Source organism: Diachasma alloeum, unplaced genomic scaffold (genome assembly GCF_001412515.2).
Source record: "Diachasma alloeum isolate Michigan unplaced genomic scaffold, Dall2.0 Dall_scaffold_00216, whole genome shotgun sequence".
Classification (NCBI taxonomy): Eukaryota; Metazoa; Arthropoda; class Insecta; order Hymenoptera; family Braconidae; genus Diachasma; species Diachasma alloeum.
In genome coordinates this window covers 1,558,368-1,578,713 of record NW_021680381.1, presented here as the reverse complement: position 1 = coordinate 1,578,713, position 20,346 = coordinate 1,558,368, and the positions used below count along the sequence as shown (strand labels likewise).

Here is a 20,346-nt window from a genome sequence, read left to right as displayed (position 1 = left end):
GGGGGGGGGGGGGGGGGGGGGGGGGAGTGAGCAGAACGTTGGTTAGTTAAACTCGCCCACACTGAGGCACTTATACACACAACTTTGGCGTATCTCCTCGTTAACTGTCCTTAGTGGCGTATAAACTTTTGCCGTCTCTGTTTCCTCGAGGAGAGTCTGCAAAATGGCGTTGCCCATCGCCCTTGAGAAATCTACCCCTCTCTTGCAATTTAAAACGGCGAGTGGTGGAGGGGGGATAGGGGAGGGAGAGGGAAGGGAGGGTTTATAAATAAAAAAAAATATTCTGCATTCAATTTGGTCGGTGAGCGATGAGTTTTTATTTTTTTAATTGAAAAAGTACATGCCCGGAAACGAGCCACTCATCTTACTCCTTCCACTCGTTCCCCTCCATGACTTTCAGTTTCTGTCTGCGTAGACTCGTCGGATTAAACTTGAATCTGAATCCCGTAATTTTTTTTTTTCAGCTGGGTTCTACTACTCAACGGCAATGGCGGTCTAATTGAGCGTGTTTAATGTTTTTTTTTCCTCGGAAGGAAGTTTGAGGGATTTTTAATCTCGTTGAGGGATAAATTTAAATGTCTATTTTACGTAATTTTGGTATTCATTGAGGGGATAATGCAGGGGTTTTTATGAGGAAGGGAATTTTTGCTTGAAAATACATTCTGAGGGATCGGGGTGTTATTGTTCGAGGGCCAGAGCCGTTTGATGTAGTCAAAGGATTTTTGCTCTTTTAGTGATGATAATTGGAGCACAATTTTTTCTTCGGTTAATCGATTATTGGAATATCCACGGTCCTTGTTCCGCATACTTTGTGGGCCATGCAATTTAAACACCCAATTTCAGTAATTTAATTATTATTTATTAACGAAGTAATAGTCAATTGATGAAGAAACAATGACAAATGACAAATTTCTGCACAATAAATAACAATACAATTGAATAACGGGCTATAAGTTAATTAGTGATGCCGGGAGATATTTCACGAGACATCACTAGACAATACTTTGGCGGAATTGTCTCAATCTCAGTGAACACAGAAATTTTTGGTCTCGTCTCAGTCTTGAAATGCGCAGTATCGACTCCTCTTGTGATGACACCGAGTCAATTTATCTCATTTCGGTTTCCAATTTTTCGCGTTTTTTATATGACAGAGACAAAAACTGAGATTTCACATTAAAAAAGACGATAAACTTGAGACCGAGATGAGATAAACTGACTCGGAGTCATCACCAGAGGAGTCAATATTGCCTATTTCGAGACTGAGATGAGAGCTGAGATATTCATGTTCATTGAGACCGAGATCATCTTTCTAAAGTTTGGTCTCGTAAGGTGTCTCGCGGCATCCCTAGTATAAATTACGATATTCTTGTGGTTTTTTGTACTTAGCATTATAGAAATTTCTATCCATTCAGAAAAGTTTTCCAACCCATCCCACTCGTCATAACCCCCAAAACTAAACCAATTTTTCTGATTTTTGTTACAGAAACACAAGTGGATCTCCAAGAAATTCCTTCTGCAAGTGGCGGAAGTGGTGGGGGACGGGTAACCCGTCCCGTAGTATAGTAAGGTAGTTTAGAATAATTTCGGAATTGAGCGGGTAAACGGGGGACCAAAGGAGAGTAAAGTGGATAGCAAACGATGATGAGTATTAAACTTGAATTTCGAGGGCTACCGCCTCTCCTCACACTGCTCATTGGCATAACAATTCTACTCCAAATGCCAAAAATAAGAGCCACCTCATCGGACATTGTCCATCAATTTTACGATGCCGATGTTCAACGAATGAATCACCTTGTTGTTGATAAAAATACTGGACGAGTTTACGTTGGTGCTGTTAATCGTTTGTACCAATTCTCCCCTGATTTGAATCTTGTGGTGAAGGTGGTGACTGGACCGCAGGACGACGCACTGACATGCTCGAGTTTGGATTGTCCTCGTGAAGCTGTTAAAGGTCTAGTTGACAATGTCAATAAAGCACTTGTCATTGATTACACAACCTCACGACTAATATCCTGCAACAGTTTGTTCCAAGGCACTTGTGATGTACGAAACATTCACAATATCACTGATGTTGTCCAGAAGGTCAAAGAGGCTGTGGTTGCTAATAATGCAACAGCATCAACAGTGGCATTCATAGCACCAGGACCACCAAATCCACCGGTGTCACAGGTCATGTATGTCGGTGTCACGTACACTGGTAACTCACCGTACAGGTCAGAAGTGCCAGCTGTCAGTTCTCGTTCACTCGACAAAGACAAGATGCTGAACATTGCTGAATCAGCAGTCACAACTGGCACCAGAATCTACGTTAATTCATTGTCACGTGAGCGCTATCCCATTAACTATATCTATGGATTCAGTAGTGAGGGATTCAGTTATTTCTTTACAACACAGCTGAAGGATACGGAAGCATCGAATTACATATCCAAACTCGTTAGACTTTGTCAAGATGATATGCATTATTATTCGTACACTGAGATACCAGTTGAGTGCAAGAATGAGGGGAGAAATTATAATCTAGTGCAGGCAGCTTACGTTGGCAAAGCTGGCTCTGTACTTGCTGGTGCACTTGGAATAACAGCTCAGGATGATGTTTTGTATGCTGTGTTTGCGGAGAGTGATGCACCAACTAGTCCGAGGCCAAGTAATCATTCTGCACTGTGTGTTTATACGCTGAAGAATATCAGAAGAAAGTTTATGAGGAATATACAGAAGTGCTTCAGTGGTGATGGACAACGTGGTCTTGAGTTTATATCGCCGAGTCACAAATGCGTTCTTACGGTGAGTCAACACTTTCTTATGGATTTATTTGAATTTTGCAGCTAAATTCTGAGAATCAACTGAGAGATTTCTATTACATTCGAGATAATTGGGTTGAGTCTTGCTTTCTTTGTTACGAGGGTTATGGATTCTTGTGCTTTGGTTACTACCGATTGGAAAAGTTTTCGTCTTATCATGGGAAGGAAATTATTTGGCAAAGTGGTGGAGTGTAATCAACAGAAGAGTGTAATTATCGGGGTGGATACAAAGGATGAGGCTGATGGGATCTGGCTCATTGAATAGCCTGGAAAATTTCCGGTGGAAAACACAGCTTGTGAGATGTTTTTACTCGAAAACTCTGGGAGTTATCATGAAACCAATTTCCTCATAATGAAAGCGGTTCTTGCTGGTATTTCGGGTTTGTTGAGGGGGAAAAACCGGGCTGTCGGCATGCGTTCTACAGTGGAAATTTTCTTGGCAATCTGGAGAGACTATTTTCACGCAGAGATAAAAATTTCTGGAATCAGGCATATTGTTCTCATTGGAAAAACAATTCTTTTCTTTTTGTAATTTGAGGATATTAAAATTTGCATTCAATGGGGAAGAGAGAACAGTTAGGCATTTCCCGCAATAAATTGAAATTTATGGCCTGTTTTTTGCGGCAGTGGAAATTGTCCATTTTTACTTTGACTATTATATATTTTTTGAAATTTAAGGAGGAACGACCCCATTTGAGTTTTCCATGTCGTGAATTTACATTCAGTTTAAGATCAAATTGTTACGGGAATTTCTTGTTGATCTTGGAGATTTGATTAAAGAGAGATTTTCAGGATAAGTGGTTAATGATATTTTAATGAATGCTTGAATCCTCATCTTATTGAGAACATCAAACATTGTATTAAATTTAATTGTTAACAAGTTGCAAAAAAATGCAAAAAGTTTCAGTTCTTATGCATGTGCAGCATTCTAAAATCAAAAGAGTTTGTCACAAATTTCCAGTGACAGAACCCTCAATCTTCGGAATTTTGTCCCGAAATTTAAGTGATTGGGGCCCCAATGTTTAGGGTAATTGTAGTAGATGTCAAGAATCCCTAAAAATAAAGGATAGATTTTCAAAAATTGATTAATCCGGAGAACTAAAACTTTGTTTCTCTGAGCAGTTACCGGAGTTTTTATAATTCTCAATAATTTTCATTCTCACCTAAATCTGAAAATTGCAAGTTCATTGAATATTCCAGAAATTAAATCATTCAATCGCAGAATTCCATCAGAAGTCGATTTCATGTCTAAAAAAATGAGGTTTCCCAAGAAAAATTCAATTATTTATTTGTCAACAACGAAGGTTGAAAAAAATAATAATTCTGTGCAAAGTCTAATCTGAATTACACTGACTAGTCATGATTTTTTTCCAATTTTTCTCACGCACTTTAATTAACAAATTTGCTGATAAAAAATGGTTGAATCTATAGTGTAGTTTGTACCAAACTGTAAAAGATCAACTAGACCCCTCTGAAACCCTCACTTTATATTTTCCTCCAAACGTACCATTTCTCTCATGAAATAATTTACTCCAGCTCTCAAAGAACCTCATTCAATCCAGTACGCATGCACTCGTCCCTGAAGCATCACATTGTATCCGTATAATTTTCTCAAGGAAATTAACGCAAGGTATTCTCGATACGTCCTTGTAAAGTCCATTAGAGGGATAAATCAATTGGCAACGGCTCGATATAACCGTTTTATTCTCAACTCAGTACCTGTATTTACGTAACAGGTGGTACTTGGATGAATCGTCGGCATCAATTCCTTCTAAAGTGTACAGTAGTTGTGTATTTAAACATACGCGGTTTCTCCTTCTCATGTTGGGTGTCCTTCCTTCCCCCCCTCCCTCCCCTCGCGTCCCTTCTCTCCTCTTACCCTTCACCATATGCTCAATCCATTACGAAGACGCGTTGAATTGTTGATTATAGCGACGAAGGGAGGAAAGAGAGGAGGGGGAGGGGATGATGGTGGAACGCAAATGATTTTGCACGTTGGTAATGGTGTTTTCAATGTGACGCCCCCCCCCCTCCCCCAGGGCCCCCACAAAACGATTAAATTCACTCTTCACCTGTAGGGGTTACCTTTATCAATTATGCGGTCAGTCTCGGTTGGATGCAATTCGTTATTGTCATGGTAAATAATTAGTCCATTGTTCAATGAGAATTACTGGGGTTTTATTTATTTTTTATGGAGGTTCTTTGGTCTTATCAATTTTATTTTTTCCTGTACCTGGTTTAGTATCGCGGATGAAAGGAACCTTTGAGGACAAGTTGTTTTTATTTCACGTGAGAATACCACCTGCCGCTGGATAATCTCAACGGGAAGATAAGGGGGGATAATATCGTAAAAATTTCGTGTTTGTGTGAGGTTTTTTATTATGGGATGTTGCGTCTTGTTGGAGATAACGGGAAGGCTGTTTGGTGGTTGTTCTTCAGGGTTTCGAGTCCTTTCGGTGGAGCATTTGGGGCTGTTGATGAATGAGTTATTGGAGTTTTGTGGGCTTTTGGTAGGAATTTCCGGGATTTGTGTTGAGGATCTCCAAGTACTTCGGCTATTTTTTCTACAGTGGAATGCTTTTCTACTTTTGTAGTCAAATATCAGAGCTTTCATTAGAGCTCATGTTTCCGGACATTTTACAATTATTTTATTATTTAAACTTTGCAGGTCTGAATTTGAATTGCGATATTGAACCGTTAGAAAACATTTTTTTAATCTGAAATAAAAAGTGATGAAGTTCATTTTGACAGGCAAATTGATGAAGTAATTTGAAAAGTTCAATTTTTGAAAATTATGAGCATTTTCTATGAATAATTTATGAAAAATCACTTTTCCACCATAAAAATAATTTATTCGGAATCGAAACAAATTTATTCATATTCAGAATTTTGCCAAATATCGATTTCATGCCTCAAAAAATAAGGTTTCCGAAAGTTTTAGCAATTTCAATAATTTATTTATAAACAACTGTGCAAAAGTTAATTTCAATGACGCTGGATATTTATGATTTTTTTAATTAGGAAATTTCAAATTTCTTTAGAAATTCAATGTAATTCCAAATTTTTTATGAGCACGGTTGAAAATTGTTGACTGAAATTTCCGGTACATTCCTTGAAAATTTATATCACATTCTAGTTCTACTCAAATTGCAAGGCATTTTATCACTGAAAATTCCCAATTAAATTGTGAATTTTCAGGGACAAAATTCCTTGGAATTTCAGTGAAACGATCACTCACTAAAAATTTTCAAGAATTCGATAAAAAATTTCATTCAAAAAATTCTAAACAATGCCTTCCCATAAAAGGAATTTCGCTGAGTCTAGTCTGACCTTTAATCGTCCATCTATCATCACCAAAAAAAGACTATTCAAGGAAATTTCAATGCCACGTTCCCACGGATCATCACGCTGAAAAAGAGTTTAGTATTTCTCGGGATCTTTGAATGAGTGGGATATAATTTAACCGAATGACAAAGAGAAAAAAAATACCTTCATGTGGCAATGGGGAATTAAATGGGAGAAAAACTCGAAAGGAATGAGGAAAAAAATTATGTGCTTTAGACCGGCCGATTAGTTCCAATTAGTGACGGAACACTCGACGACGAGATTGATCGAAATTGTGGACGAAGGATGGTAATAATATTTTTTCTCTCGTCCGTGCATTTCCCAGAATTGGGTCGCCCGGGGTTATCGTTTCTGGAATTATTTACACGGATGTTCTGTCGAATGGCATTCACGTATGTACCATTGGTTTCGAGTTTTGGTAACTATTGATTTCATTTCATGTATAGACAATTTTTTATTCCAATGGGGTTTCAAACTTTTTCGGGGGGTGGGGGGTTATTTTGAATTGTCAATTGAGGTCTTGGTATCAAAGCGCTTTAATTGGTAATCAACAATGTAGGGATGCATAAAAATAAACATCTCGTGGTGAAAATTTATTGAGTTTGCGGTCATTTAATGCGGGAATTGAATCAGTTGGAGCAGCTAATTGATTTATAATACTGATGGCGATTCGAATAAAAATGGAGTAGGTGACCCGAATCGATAATTAAATTATAGGGATTTATTTTTAGAGATCTTTACAATTTTCCGATAATAGTCTGGACTTTCAATTTATAGAAATATTCTTTATTTGAGAATGAATGAAATGAGTCTGGTAAAGATTACAATATTTTAGGTGAAAATTGCACAAAAATATGTAACAGATAAAAAAAATTCTAGTTTCCATAGACAAAATACTGATTTTAACACACTCATGGTTCTAGGAGGCATTATATTAAGAATCATAAAATGGTTGCTTGATTTTAGAAGAAAAATTCCTGAAATTCACTACCGAAATCCTTCTTATTTCAAGTGAGAAGAGTTTTGAATAAAAAATAATTGGATTCTTCAACTGAGAATATTTCAAAAGGATAAAGTTCCGAAATAGTTGAGCATTAATTCAACATTAGTTGAGTCAAGGTGTCAGGTGATGTACTTTGAATACCAATGGAGTCAGAAACATGAATATGTTCATTTTTGAACAGGGAAAATCATTAATTCAAGAACGAGAGTGTTTTTTAATTTGAGAACTCCAAGGTGCTTATTTTAAGAAACCAAAAGTTTTGAATTCTAGAACCAAGATCTCCTGAAAATCAGAAAAAAAACAAACGTTAATTTACGTACAAGAATACTAGATTTGAGTAAAAATTACTTAAATTGAGTAACAATTAGAAGCTTTTTCTCCGATTTAAGAAAAAAAAATTTAAGGTATTCATGGCGCGGTCAGGAGGGTCGAAAAAAAGTCAAGAAAATATTATTATTATTATTACTGATTGGTTTTCTGCAGAAGAACAATAGATCCCCTCCGTCTCACTTCCAACATGCCCACCGCGCCATAAATACCTTAAAGTAAATAAAAATTCTTACTCGCTAGACAAAAAAAATAGTTTTGATTCTCAGGGACTAACTGTTATTGTTTGAGGAAAAACAAACATATTTAAAAAATGGTAATTTGTCTCCAACTTTGCTCTACGTGTGCTCACGGGATATATTTACGATCAGCTCCCGAGTTAGTTCTAATTTATTTAAGCCAATAATATTCCACTCAATCTGTTTGAAAGAAGTCAATTTTCCCCCGCGAGTAAATTTCCATTCTCAAGACAATTTAGATCGATCTACTCCCTAATACGATCACAAAACTCTATTTTCATCCGATGCAAAGAGTGAAGTAGTTTAACCCCTCATTTTATAAAGAGCATTCAGGATGATGCGCCAACAGCATCGTTGAGTCTCTCAACCTCCCGGTGGAGAAACCTTATCTACTTTGCGATAACTCGATTAATTTCTCGATGAGTGGGCGGTTTTTGCGCCCTAAGGATATTTTATATCAGCTATTCGATTTGCGCATGAAATTAGATATTCCCTTCTTTCTCCCATGGAAACTCAACGCTGATTACAGATAGAGTCAAATAACTTTTTTTCTTCTCCCTTTTCGCACGAAAACTTTTTAAATTCAAGTATTTTAATATCCTTGAACCCGAGAGAGCATTTTTATATACTTTTGACTTTATCTCTGGTCTTTGCCAGCATATATCTTGCTAATATCGTTCTAAAAATAGGGGCCATTGGCGCGGGGCCAATGGTCGATTATTTGAATGGAATCTTCATGTATATCGAATGTTTCGTTTATTCTTTTCAGAGTTGAGACATTCTTTACATGTTGAGTGTCGACGAATATCAAATGTTCTCTGAATAAATTCCTCATTCGTTTGTATAGGATATTAACACATTAGTGTATAAATATGATGGGTTCTTGTCAGGAGTATTTTCGCATGTTGATAAGGACAAAATACAATCTATTTTTCACTTTTTTTCTCGATGATTGATCGATAATTCTGTTTGACATTATTCTGACTAATTTAGTTGGTTGTGAATAGGGATTATGGAATCTAAGAATAAATAGTGTTTTAATGGGGTTTTTCATGGTTTTTCATGCGGTTTTTCTAAATGTCTCGAAAAGGAAGACAAAGGCGTCGGCTTTAATTGAAACTCTCAATTCAAGACATAATTACACACCGTTAAAAAAATTTTTTCATCTTATTTTAGTTCGACTGAAATTAGAATTTTAGGAAAAATCAATCAGAACTGTAGATTTCCGTTGAATTATTTTCTAAAAATTTGTAGAAATCAGGAAAGTTCCGATAAATATATTCTGCAATTTTCAATTAATTGAAAGTGCATCATAATTTGGCTCTGAATATTCATGATTTCATTGAAAATTCAAATAAGTTGAGGAATTCTCATTTCAATGAGTCCTCTCTCCAAAATTTTGGAATTTCATTGAATTTCCAGTGAAATCTGAAATCATTTCGCGATTTTAAATCGCGTTCAACGTTGTGCTCCTGAGAAATACTAGTGGACCGTCTATGAAATTTCAATTTTTTGCAAATAATGAATTTACGCTTCTATCCTAGTACCAAGCACCAGAATTATGCGCAAACTGTTCTCTCGTGTAACAATATCTTCACGTAGGTTGCCTGTTCCTCTATTTTCTTCATATTCCAACCACTGCGATATTTTGACCCTATCTACATCAGATTTTCCCTGAGTAGAATAGAATTTCAATTATTTTCCCCACAACACGACGAACAGTCTTCCGCTCATTCACCATCGAATTTCATGCGAATACGTCAGGGTAGGAGTACCTTCGGGTCTCAGTACCCGAGCGCATGCTACTAATTATGACTTATTTCTAAATTGTTATACAGTTCGCCTCCCTTTTTTCACTCTCAATTAACTGATGGTAAAAACAGAAAACTAATCTGTTCGACCCAAGCTCAATTTTTCAGATTTGGAATAGGAAACTTTTTATAATTTCAATGTTGTGACGAACTGCACTGACACGACACCTTCAGGCGCCATCTCTTAACCGAGTTGGTTAGAGACGCTGGTCGGTACAGCGTGTGCCAAACGGAAAATGTAGGTGAAGAAAAGGATCGATTGAGTGATTGAAATCCAAAATAGGGAAAGAAACTCGCGAAATCGTTGACAAATCGGTGTTCGGATACTGACGCATTGAAAAATCGAACGTCGTTATACTCGAACGATCCACTTAACCTCACCTATCAAACAAATTTTCCCGCAGCTTATAATTCTTTTCTACATGAAAATATTGTTCTGTTTTTTTTGCTCTGAAAACTGGACAAAGCTTAAGAGCAGTGAGTAGACTCTGTCAAATACCACAGACAACCCTTTATGAGAAAAAAATGACAATTGTATACATAATTAATTGGATAAAGACTTTAATTAACTCGACACGTTAGAAGAATCATTTAACCTAGTGTATGAGCACAAGAAACGTTCGGGTACTGATTCAAGAGCCATTGGACCGTTCGGGTACTGACGTTTCGACCGACTCATCAATTTTCTCTTACTATTGTTCACAGGTGCATGAATTCTATATCAAATTGATTTTCCTCTACGCGAGTAATATTGAATTTACAAAGAATTAATTTTATTGGCAATTCTACATCTGAATAAAGAAAAAACCGTATTTTATTACTGAAAAATTACTACACGTTCGGATACTGTTGCCTCCACGGGAAGTCTTTTGTCAAATCCCCAATTCTCCTCCTGCGAGTACTAAAAATTGTCACTGTCCCCAATAAACCCGAACAAAAACCTCCCACCACTTGACCTCCGAGAATGTCATGCTGCCAACGAGGTACTGGCACTTCCGCCAGTCTGAACATCCGGGTACATAGCCGTTCGTCTGAAATCCCGAGATTTTTTTACCACTCGCGGGGAGACGGGCAATTGTTTGCACGGTTCAGGGTTTAATTCTCCAACTGGTTACGGAATCGTGCTAGTGACCGAGATGGAGAATAAAAAACGTAAAAATTGCGGCAACGGTGCGGGGAGAGAAGAGGGAAAAAGGAGAATAACCCCCTAAAGAATATAAAAAGTGGCAGAAGTAGTGTTACAAAGAGTAGAAGAGGAATAGGGTGAGTGGGCACGAGTACGGTGTAGAGAGAATGGTTAGATTTTTGTTGGAAAGACTGAAGGAGGAGAGAGTGAATAGGGGGGTAGGTCACGTGTTTGAGCGAGAAGGAAGAGCTATTCCCGCAAATTGGATGGTCTAGATGGCGCTGGTGAAGGCGTCAGTTGAAGCCCGAGGGGCAGAGGGGGTGGTTATTTTCATGAAAAAGGAGAGCAAACCCATGCAATTAAAAAGTTTTCGAATGAGGAAAAAAACCCAGCGCCACCTGGTGGACTAAGAGATTGAGATTGAGGGAAAATGTAGAAATTCGTTTTCACAGACACTGTATTCTCCCCCCGTCTCCCCTTTTTTTGCCCCTCCTTCCTGCTTTCGTTTTTATTTTATTCTCCCGTCAAACCTCAATGTATCTGGAATAACGAGAGTCCCAGGGCAAAGCTCGTCACATCTTGTTATATTTTTATGATGAGGTTTTCCTTCGTTTTCAACACCGAGTTTTATTATTCCGAGTGCTTTGTGCGTTATTCACACATACGGTTGAGGGTGGGGGAGGGGGTGGGGGAGGGGGGGGGAAGGGGAGGAGTTGAATCAATAGTCTTATCCTGCTGACCTGAAAAAGCATGAAACTTTTATAAGAATTTTTGATATTCTCTCCGCCGGGTTATATTGAGTAATAATTTTTCATAGAATTTCTCTTTGCACTGCGGTGAGGCGTTTATTATCAGTTCCTGAAATACACGGGTAAATTAATTTTTTTTGGCTGAAATTTCCGGTATACGTTTTGAATATTTTAGTTCCAATGAAATTTCAAGAGATTTCGTCACTGAAGATTTTGAATTTCATGGATAAATCAATGAGAAATGTTAACTTCAGTTTAATTATTCTTTGAAAATTAGTAGAAATCTGGAAAATTCCGGTAAATCGATTCTTCAATGTTCAATTAATTGGATTTCGGTAATGAATATTCATGATTTCATTCAAAATTCGAACAGTTGGAGGTATTCTCATCTCAATGCTGTTCATAAATTTGGAATTTCATTGAATTTTGCGGGAAAGCTGGAAAGCGGGAAATTTCATGCAAGGTATTATAGTAAACCTTATGAGAGTGACATTGAATCGGATTTAGAGAAAAAATGGTTATGAAATTTCAAGTTTTAAGTAGAATTTACGGAAATTTAAGTTTTCAGTGGGAGTGAGATAAAAATTTCACAGCTTAATTGAATTTTCAGTGGAACATGAATATTCAGAAACAAAATAACACGAATTTTCAATTTTTTCCTGAATTTTCCTGATTTTTCTGAATTGCTACAGAATAATTAAACTGAAAAATCAAGAATTCATTGATTTCCAGATCATTTGAACAAGAAATCAATACAACATTTGATTTTTCAATGATAAGATTTCCTGAAACTTCAGTAGAACTCGAATACGATAAAAAGTTCCTCAATTTGGCACGGAAAATTCAGTCGAAAATTTTCAACAGTGTAGAATGGAAAAAACCTCTCGAAATAAACTACAAAAATCCATCTCCTATCCTACCCCCATTTCCCACTCTTAAATTAACAACTGCCCGAAAACATTTCTCTGCAGATTTACCCTCCGTCCAAGCAATTTCCACAACCTTTTCCCCTCCGCATTGTTAATTTTCTCCCTCAACTGTACAACAATCCGAAACTCCTTACATCCTCCCCAATAAATCACCCTCAATTTTTAATACAAATCTCTCGTGCATCAGTCTGCAATTAACCGAAAAACAGGTTAATTCGTATTTATAGATGACGAAAATTCAGGTACTTCCATAACTCCGAGATTTAATCTAGTAGAACGAGGGAATGGAGAATGAACAACAAAGCACGAGGAGAAGGGAAAAGGTAGTTGTCAGGGGGGGTAGCCGAAGGAGGTAGACATGGAGAGAGACAGAAGGATGGAGTATCCGAGAGGTTCCGTAGGTTGTACTCCACCCTACCCCTCCCCCTACCCCCTACCGCCCCCTCTCGACGGTATTGGGGGGGGGGGGTGAGGGGGAGGTTTAAGGGTTGCGGTAAATGGTAAGCGCTCGATTGATTTACGAGAAGGCAAGCGCACGTATACCGCGCACTAACCAGCTAAAGCCATATACAGAAAGAAAGACAGAGCGAGAGAGCGAGCGAGCGGAGCGAGGAGAGGGGCCTCAAAGCCTCCCGCGAGCATCGTGAATCGCATTGGACGTTTTATCGTGAATTTTCCGTCTCTCAAGACCCTGTCCCGTCGCCGGGGTTATCGTCATGGCAACGGACGAAAAAAATTATCCTTATTTTGAGCTCCATTCTGTCTATCATAAAAAAAATATCGAAGTGAAACAACATTGAGGGATTTGGAGGCATAAAAGGAGAGAATATCCATGGCACAATGGAAAGTTCCACGTGACTTTATAAGCCCACACATGCACTGTGTATCAAGAGACGCGAATAATAAAAAAAAAAGATGAATATTGTGCGTTACGGTTTTCTCGAAGGGCGCGGTGAAAGCTGGCGCGCGGGCGTTGGATATTTTAACCGGCTCTACGGGCCGCTGTAACCAGGTTATACTCTCGCCAAAGCCAAGATCCAACGGGGTATGTTTGTTGGTACCCACAGACGGTATATCTCCTTGGTTATCGTGATTATATTTGCAGACCGAAAATGACACGAATGGTGGCATTAAATATTGGTGGAGATTCGTGATATCGTTGGTGGCTGGATGAGCATGAGAATCCTCTTAAAATCAACTGGTGAAAAATTAGTTTTTTGGGAGATTGCAGCGCATGAGACGTTTGAGTGAATAATGCGATAACATCGTTCTTGCTTGATCAAAGGAGAGTTGTTGTGAATTTTGAAGAACTTTGGGAGGTTTAAGATTTTTGACTGAAGTTTCAGGGAGAGTTTTTGGCAGTTTTTGTCGTATTTTAGTTCCGTGGAAAGTTTCAAGGAATTTTGTTACTAAAACTGTAAATTTCAACTGTAAAGTTAGCATTATAATTTTGACTACACTGTTAAAACTCTTTGGCTGCAATTCAAAATCAACCAGTGAAAAATTAATAAATTCATTCTTCATGAGACTAGTACATGACTCGTTTGAGTAAATAATACTCTCACGAGAGACTAGGATACTGTTGATACAATACCAGCGGAATATCTCTCAAAGGGAGAATTTGTTTTGACACTTTATCAACTTTGAAATTAAGGATATGAATGGAATGCACAGTGTCACAGTAGGAAACACAAAACTGATCTCTACACCGCAACGAAATTGTATCCAACGACGCTCAGGGGGAGAAAAAAAGTGACCACTGAGGGCTCAGAAAAAGAAATAAAGTCGCTGTAACACCAGTGAGCAGGTATATGCCGAGTGTGTTGTCCTCTGTAGGGTGTAGAATTACCAATGGCTGCCGGTGATACTGTCTTCCTCATAATTCCTGTAATCTCGAACGTATCGCCGGGGGCTAACTCCCCTGGACTTGGCCATAACGAAATTTACCTTTGAGTAGCCACTGGAAGATCCCTTTTTTCCTGATTCAATTGACATGTAATCGAATAGGGGGAATTCGCTCGTTCCCTATCTGAACACCTAAAACCTGATTTTCTGGACTGGGTGGAGTTTTCTGACGACATTTTCACTGCATGCATTATTGAATTATTGTTCACTTCAGAATTTTCAGCTATAATACCTCAAGACCTTCAAAATTATCGGATATTTCCCGAATGTTTTGTTGCATAGCAACGAGAGGGATCAGTTTCGCAGATTAAAATCACGAGCGCGCAGCGCGTGGTTGTGTTAGGAACTTTTCCGGAACTGTCACGAAATTTTTCCCGAGCGTTCCGTAATTTTTATCTGAATCTCCTGTGAAAAATTACGACATCGTCACTTTTTTTTTTTTTTTCGTCACATAAATTTTCTGAGTGGATTCCGTAATCGGTGAGGGAATTCTGAGTTCCGTAATTTTTACTTAACATTTCTCTCCGTGAAATTCAGAGCGTTGGCATGAATTTTGAACACCCCTCATCACCTAAAATGCGCCCAGAAATCGGCACCGCAGTGAAATTTCCTTGACTAGCCGCTGAATCCCCTTTTTGTGATCGAACCGGCATATAATCGAATCCGACAAAACCCGCACATCCCCTTATCTGACCACCTGAAACCTGATTTTCCACGATTGAAATTATGGAGAGAAGTTTCATTTGGCAATAATCAGAATGCATTTGAACCGAGATAATCGAAATGCACTGTTACTTCGGGGAAGATAATTAGGGCATGTACGGATGGATAGGGGGGGTTGTGGGTGGATTGAATTTTGTGGGGGCAACAGTTGCCTACCAGTGACATAGAACTGCGAGAGATGATAATTTGTGCTAACGGACGGTTGAACGCAACAGGCCGGAAATATTGTGAAATAGATAGATGATGGTGGAGCAGGAATAGTGTCCTCCTGATGTTCATTGGAGTATAGTCCCTAACAATGCGCTATCTCACTCACAATCCTTCCAGTGTTGACCTCCACCGGTGTTCGGGCTGTTGAGACAAGAGGGTGCCTCAGATGGGAATTTCTTGATAACAATTTTCTGAGATTAGTGACAGTCCAATGGGCTGCTTCGGTTGATTTTCTGTGTGATTGTTTGGGGGAAGTGGCGTGTGAAGAAATTAGGGGTAAATTGAATTATTCTGTAATCGGCGATTCACTTGTCTCGGTTTTTTTTCTGTGATTGTCATCGAGGAAAATTTTATGGATGATATGTGGAGAGAAAAGTTGGACTAAAATTGTCTAGAATATCGAGGCAAATTTTACTGTATGAGAGGTAATCGTAGAACGAAATGTAATTTATTTCAGTAGCGAAATGGTAAAACTGTACAAGTAATTTTGACTAGTGACCAGTTTTCAATGAATATCTCGAAATCTAAGGGAGATAGTGAAATTTTTGTTATAACCTTTTTGGTAGAGCCGATTGAGAACTACAACAAATGTAATTACGAAAATGTCGCTATCTCCCTTAGATCCGGAGATATTCCTCAAAAGCTCAACTAGGAGATAAGCCAACTTAAACTATTTTACCACTTCGCTGCTGATTTTGTTATAATATCACATACATTATATAATATTTGTTTCTCCATGGAAACTGTCACTTGATATCTGTTTCCAATAACTGTACAAGAAATGTCAACCAAAATTCTTCTGCCTCTAGTTTCTACTCCTATATTTTTCTCGCTGCACAGTCTCCAGTGATACAAAAATGAATAATTGATTCACGTCTCCTGGGATCAGCCTCGCAATTGTCTTCACTTTTTATTATTCATTTTCATCTGAATAATTCGAATTTTACGAACATATTATGCCTCCACCAGACAACAGTAATCTACTCAAGCTCGTATTCACCATTGGCCGGAAAAATTGGAATAATCGTTTATTCATGAGAGCAGTTTGAAATATTTCGGTGCGAGTGAAATCGATGTGTCGGTTTAAATTATAGGCGGTTGAAAATTGTGGGTAATCTCGAATTACTCATGCTTCCACATTTATCCACTCTCCCTCCTTCCCTCCCGCCCCTCGCCTCCTCTCCTCTCCTCTCCTCTCGCTCATTCCCTTTTCTCACCCCAATCTATAATTCTGGATTTTCAGATAGGCGTCTGTAATAATCTTTAGCCAGCAACAACCGGTGTATTTGTCGGGGGGGTTTCAGAACCATCTACCGAGGGCACTTTGGACAGTGTAATCAACTCTCGATTTACTTCCGAGTTTCTAATTAGCTTTAGAGCCCCACGCGAATTTGTTGGTGAATCCGTGTGGCAATTGTTTCGTCGATTTCCATCGAGAGGTGGAACTCTCTCTCTCTCTCTCTCTCTCTTTCGTGTTTGTGCGTATGACTGGTGGCGCATTACACTCATGTAATTGTGAATGTAACTCGCCTCAAACCCCTTTGCCCAGGGCTCTGGGCAAATGCAACTAAAGGGCGAATGCATTATCGTCGCCAATCGCACTCATACGGATTTCGGAATTAATTGCGCTTCAGCGCCCGCTCGCTTTGTCCGGAATATACTCAGTGAATAAATAATCCATGAAATTTTGAAATGAACGCGGTTCACGTTATTTCCCGCTGAATTTGGCGGTCCCTGGGGAATGCCGGGAGTGCCGTTTTTTTAGGGTAATTGATGGGTTCTGGTAGATTGTGATGAGTTGAGTTGGTGGCAATTGGAGTTGACTATTTTTATTCATGTTTATGGATTTAATTTAATTTTAAAGCGAATGCTAATGATTGAAATTGGAATCTATACGGGGATTCTTCCTCCTTCCATTCCTTTTAAATTATTTATTTTGCGAGGAAAAACTATGAGCTTTGCTAAAGTTATTTCCAATACACACTGAACTTAGATAACTCAATAATTTGTTTTTTTCTAATTTCCATTCAAAATTTAAACAATTTTTCGATTTTGTAATTTTTTGTTTTCAATGTTTAAGACTTCCTCAAACTGAGAAATTTCTCCCAGACATAAAAAATTCGGGTGTACTGGTTCTTATTCCTTTTATTCATTTTGAATTATTCAGTTTCTAAAACGAAATTGAGAAAAATTTTGAAGTCTTCAGGAATAAGCTCATAATTTTAAAATCCGATGGTTATAAAATGTAAATTGTCCCCAAGTTACTCAATATTTGGGTTGATTTTTCAGAAAATATCCGTTCACAAAGTGAAGAATATTTCAATTGTTTAAACTGTTTCAATTGTTCCATCCAATTTTGTTTTTACGAATAATTAGAATTATTTCGGGACCACTACGACAGTTTCTTGAATCAATAAATTTCTCCCAGAGCTGAATAAAAAACCTTCGCCATGAATCTAAAGAAATCACGAGCATTCAATCAAGAACTTATCAGCATAAAATGGGAAAAATTCTCTGATGGAAATCTCCTCAGATTCTCATTCCTTTCAAATGATACATTTGACAAAAAAAACATCGCAAAAAAATCGTCAAATGCTTAATAGAATTTCTCGAAGCATTTGAATTTTTTTCGTCTCCACGTAATTTCCTGCCATGGAAAATCTCGATTCAACAGGATAGCCTTATATCGACGATCTTTATATGCATTCGCTCTCGAGAGCACACCATTTTCCTTCTTGGAAGCTAAAGTCGACGCCCATAGCATTCGCTCCTCTTTTTACTCCTGATCCCCCTCTTCGCCCTCCACCCCGAACGGCATCGCGTCTTGTCGTGATACCCCAGCCCTATATATGCCAATGCCCGCCGGTAATTTTCAATTTCAATCTCACCCATTTCCGAATTCTCAGCTGCGCACCGTGAGAATCCCTTCAGGGCGAGATGAGACATTTTTTTATTCCCCTTCGACTCATCTCCCTCTAATTCCCCCATTTCTGTCCTCTTGAATGTCTCTTTCAAGATTCTCATTTTTATTTTATACTGATGAGAACGTCTGTCTCTCCTCCCCCGATTGATTTTCAAATATACCGGGGACTGAAAAAGCGAGCGGCTAAAAGTTTATTGAAAAATTTATTGAATCCAATATTTAAAGGAATGAATGCAATAAGTGTCTGATGGCCTTCTTCTTGCAAGCCCTACATGACTGACAGCTAAATTATTCATACATGTGGCCGTCAGTTCGACGTTAACGTTTCTTTCGAAAATCATGAAATCTGACAATTTATTTTTGTTAATGGAACTTGAAGTTTTATCGTATATTCTCATGGAAGAGGTTAAATTCATCTAAACCTTCTTATAAGGAGAGGGAATCCGGTACTTTAATCGAGAATACGTACTATTATATAAAGCCCCTAATTTTCATAAACTTATGTTTTCCACCTACTCATTTCCAGTATCAACTGAGAGGCAAAATATTGTTGATTCAAGAATACAAATGCTTTGAAGTTGATATCCTAAATTTTCTTAAGAAACTTCCGCAGTAAATTTTGGGGCTATGGAGTGGGGGAAAATATCAAAGGTTCTGACACTCCACTGCATCCTTTGAAAAAAAATAATGAAATGACGAAAAGTTCACGGGTGTATTGAAATTTCGTCGTTTGGGTTTCTTTGCACTTATTATTGATGATTAATCAATTCCAAATATTTTTCATTCTGAAATATTATTTATCCGAGTTTTTTAACAAATAAAAATTTTCATGAGAGATTTGACAACCACGCGTTTTTGTTCGACGCAGTTGGTATTCTTGTGTCCCGATAAAATCCTACACTGTACTATAGAATCTATAGTATATGCCTCGGCGGAGTTCACACGATGGCCTCCGCCGCGCACACTCTAAGCTCCCTCAACGTTGCCATGTTCAGCCATCAGTTTCCTCTACCGTAACGAAAATTCCGAACTACGCCATACATTTTCATTAATTACAAATAATTCCTGTGGTGATGGCTAATGAAATTGTGGGGATATGTTTCTGAAATATATACGGTTCTATTCGTGAAGCGTTTGGATTTTTATTCCATTGTCGATTATTTATTTGTGATTTTTGAAAACGTGATATCATAAGACTCTGTGTTGACACCTTTTGCATATTTTCTCCTCAACAATCTACGTGGTTCAGCGTTTTGAGACACTCAAAGAATATATTCTCAAAATTTCAGCACTGCAGTCTATTTTCTTCTATACTCCCACATACTTACTGCAGAAGTTCCTTAAAATAACAGGAATGATAGGTACAATTATGCTAGGTTTAAGTCCGGATCACTGACGATTAAAACTAATTTTGTCCAATTTTTTATTTTTAAAGAAAATTTTCGTAGAATACTTGTAATTTTACATACTTCCATTATCTTATCTCGTTAGATTCCATCATGATAAATTTCTGAAATTCAAAATTTTTTAATGGCAACTAAAAACTTTGTTCTAAAATTTCATTAAATAGGAGTTTAAATAACAGCCGCATGTCAATTTTCAAAAATCTTCATTGTGCTATAGATTTGAAAATTGTAATTTCAATGACTATTCCAGGAATTGATTGATTCTTCAATACCTAAGCGCATAAAAATTCTATGAAGATTAATGGCTGCTAAAAACTCCAGACTTATTGATTGAAATTTCGAGAGTAATTCTGTAACCGTATGCTGATCTCGAAGTTCATCAACCTTCCTAATAAATTTCTTGAATGCCCCAGAATGAATATGAAAATATCCGCAATGTAACGGGTTCATTCTCCCATTACTCCCAAATTTGATATCCCAATTATTCATATTATCCTTGGTCACCAAACTGACGTTGAAATGTTCCTCCAAATTGAAGAAAACTTGATATTAATTTTCCCAAATTGAATTCAACATGTCTCCATACCTTCTCATGAACCAGGTCAAATCGATCTTGCGAAAAAGTCTCGATGAATCCCCTCATCTCGAAAACTTGCCCTCATCTCCATTCTCAATATACCTATTGATTCCAAAGTTTATTAACTTTCCTAACGGATTTCCCAACTTCTCAAATAAAATCCCATAACTCAACAATAACTACTTCTCCGAGATAAACTTTCGACAAAGCAAAATCATTTCATTGAGATCCACCTCACGTTATAAGTCCTCTTGGTACAATTCTTTGATGGACTG

General features: G+C 37.8%; 1 protein-coding gene and 1 long non-coding RNA gene across 2 annotated transcripts in view; one reads left to right on the top strand and one right to left on the bottom strand.

The window, feature by feature from the left end:
- The window catches only part of LOC107037288 (plexin-A2), a 253,208-nt gene that overhangs the window by 78,069 nt on the left and 154,793 nt on the right, over positions 1 to 20,346 (top strand). Inside the window, exon 2 of the mRNA XM_015255757.2 lies at positions 1,484 to 2,781. Within this exon, the coding sequence (XP_015111243.1) occupies positions 1,639 to 2,781 (1,143 nt within the window). The 5' untranslated portion in view covers positions 1,484 to 1,638. The remainder of the gene's footprint in view (positions 1 to 1,483; positions 2,782 to 20,346) is intronic.
- The window catches only part of LOC107037290, a 66,433-nt gene continuing 53,405 nt past the window's right edge, over positions 7,319 to 20,346 (bottom strand). The window contains exon 4 of the long non-coding RNA XR_001460824.1: positions 7,319 to 7,428. This is a non-coding gene — a long non-coding RNA (uncharacterized LOC107037290). The remainder of the gene's footprint in view (positions 7,429 to 20,346) is intronic.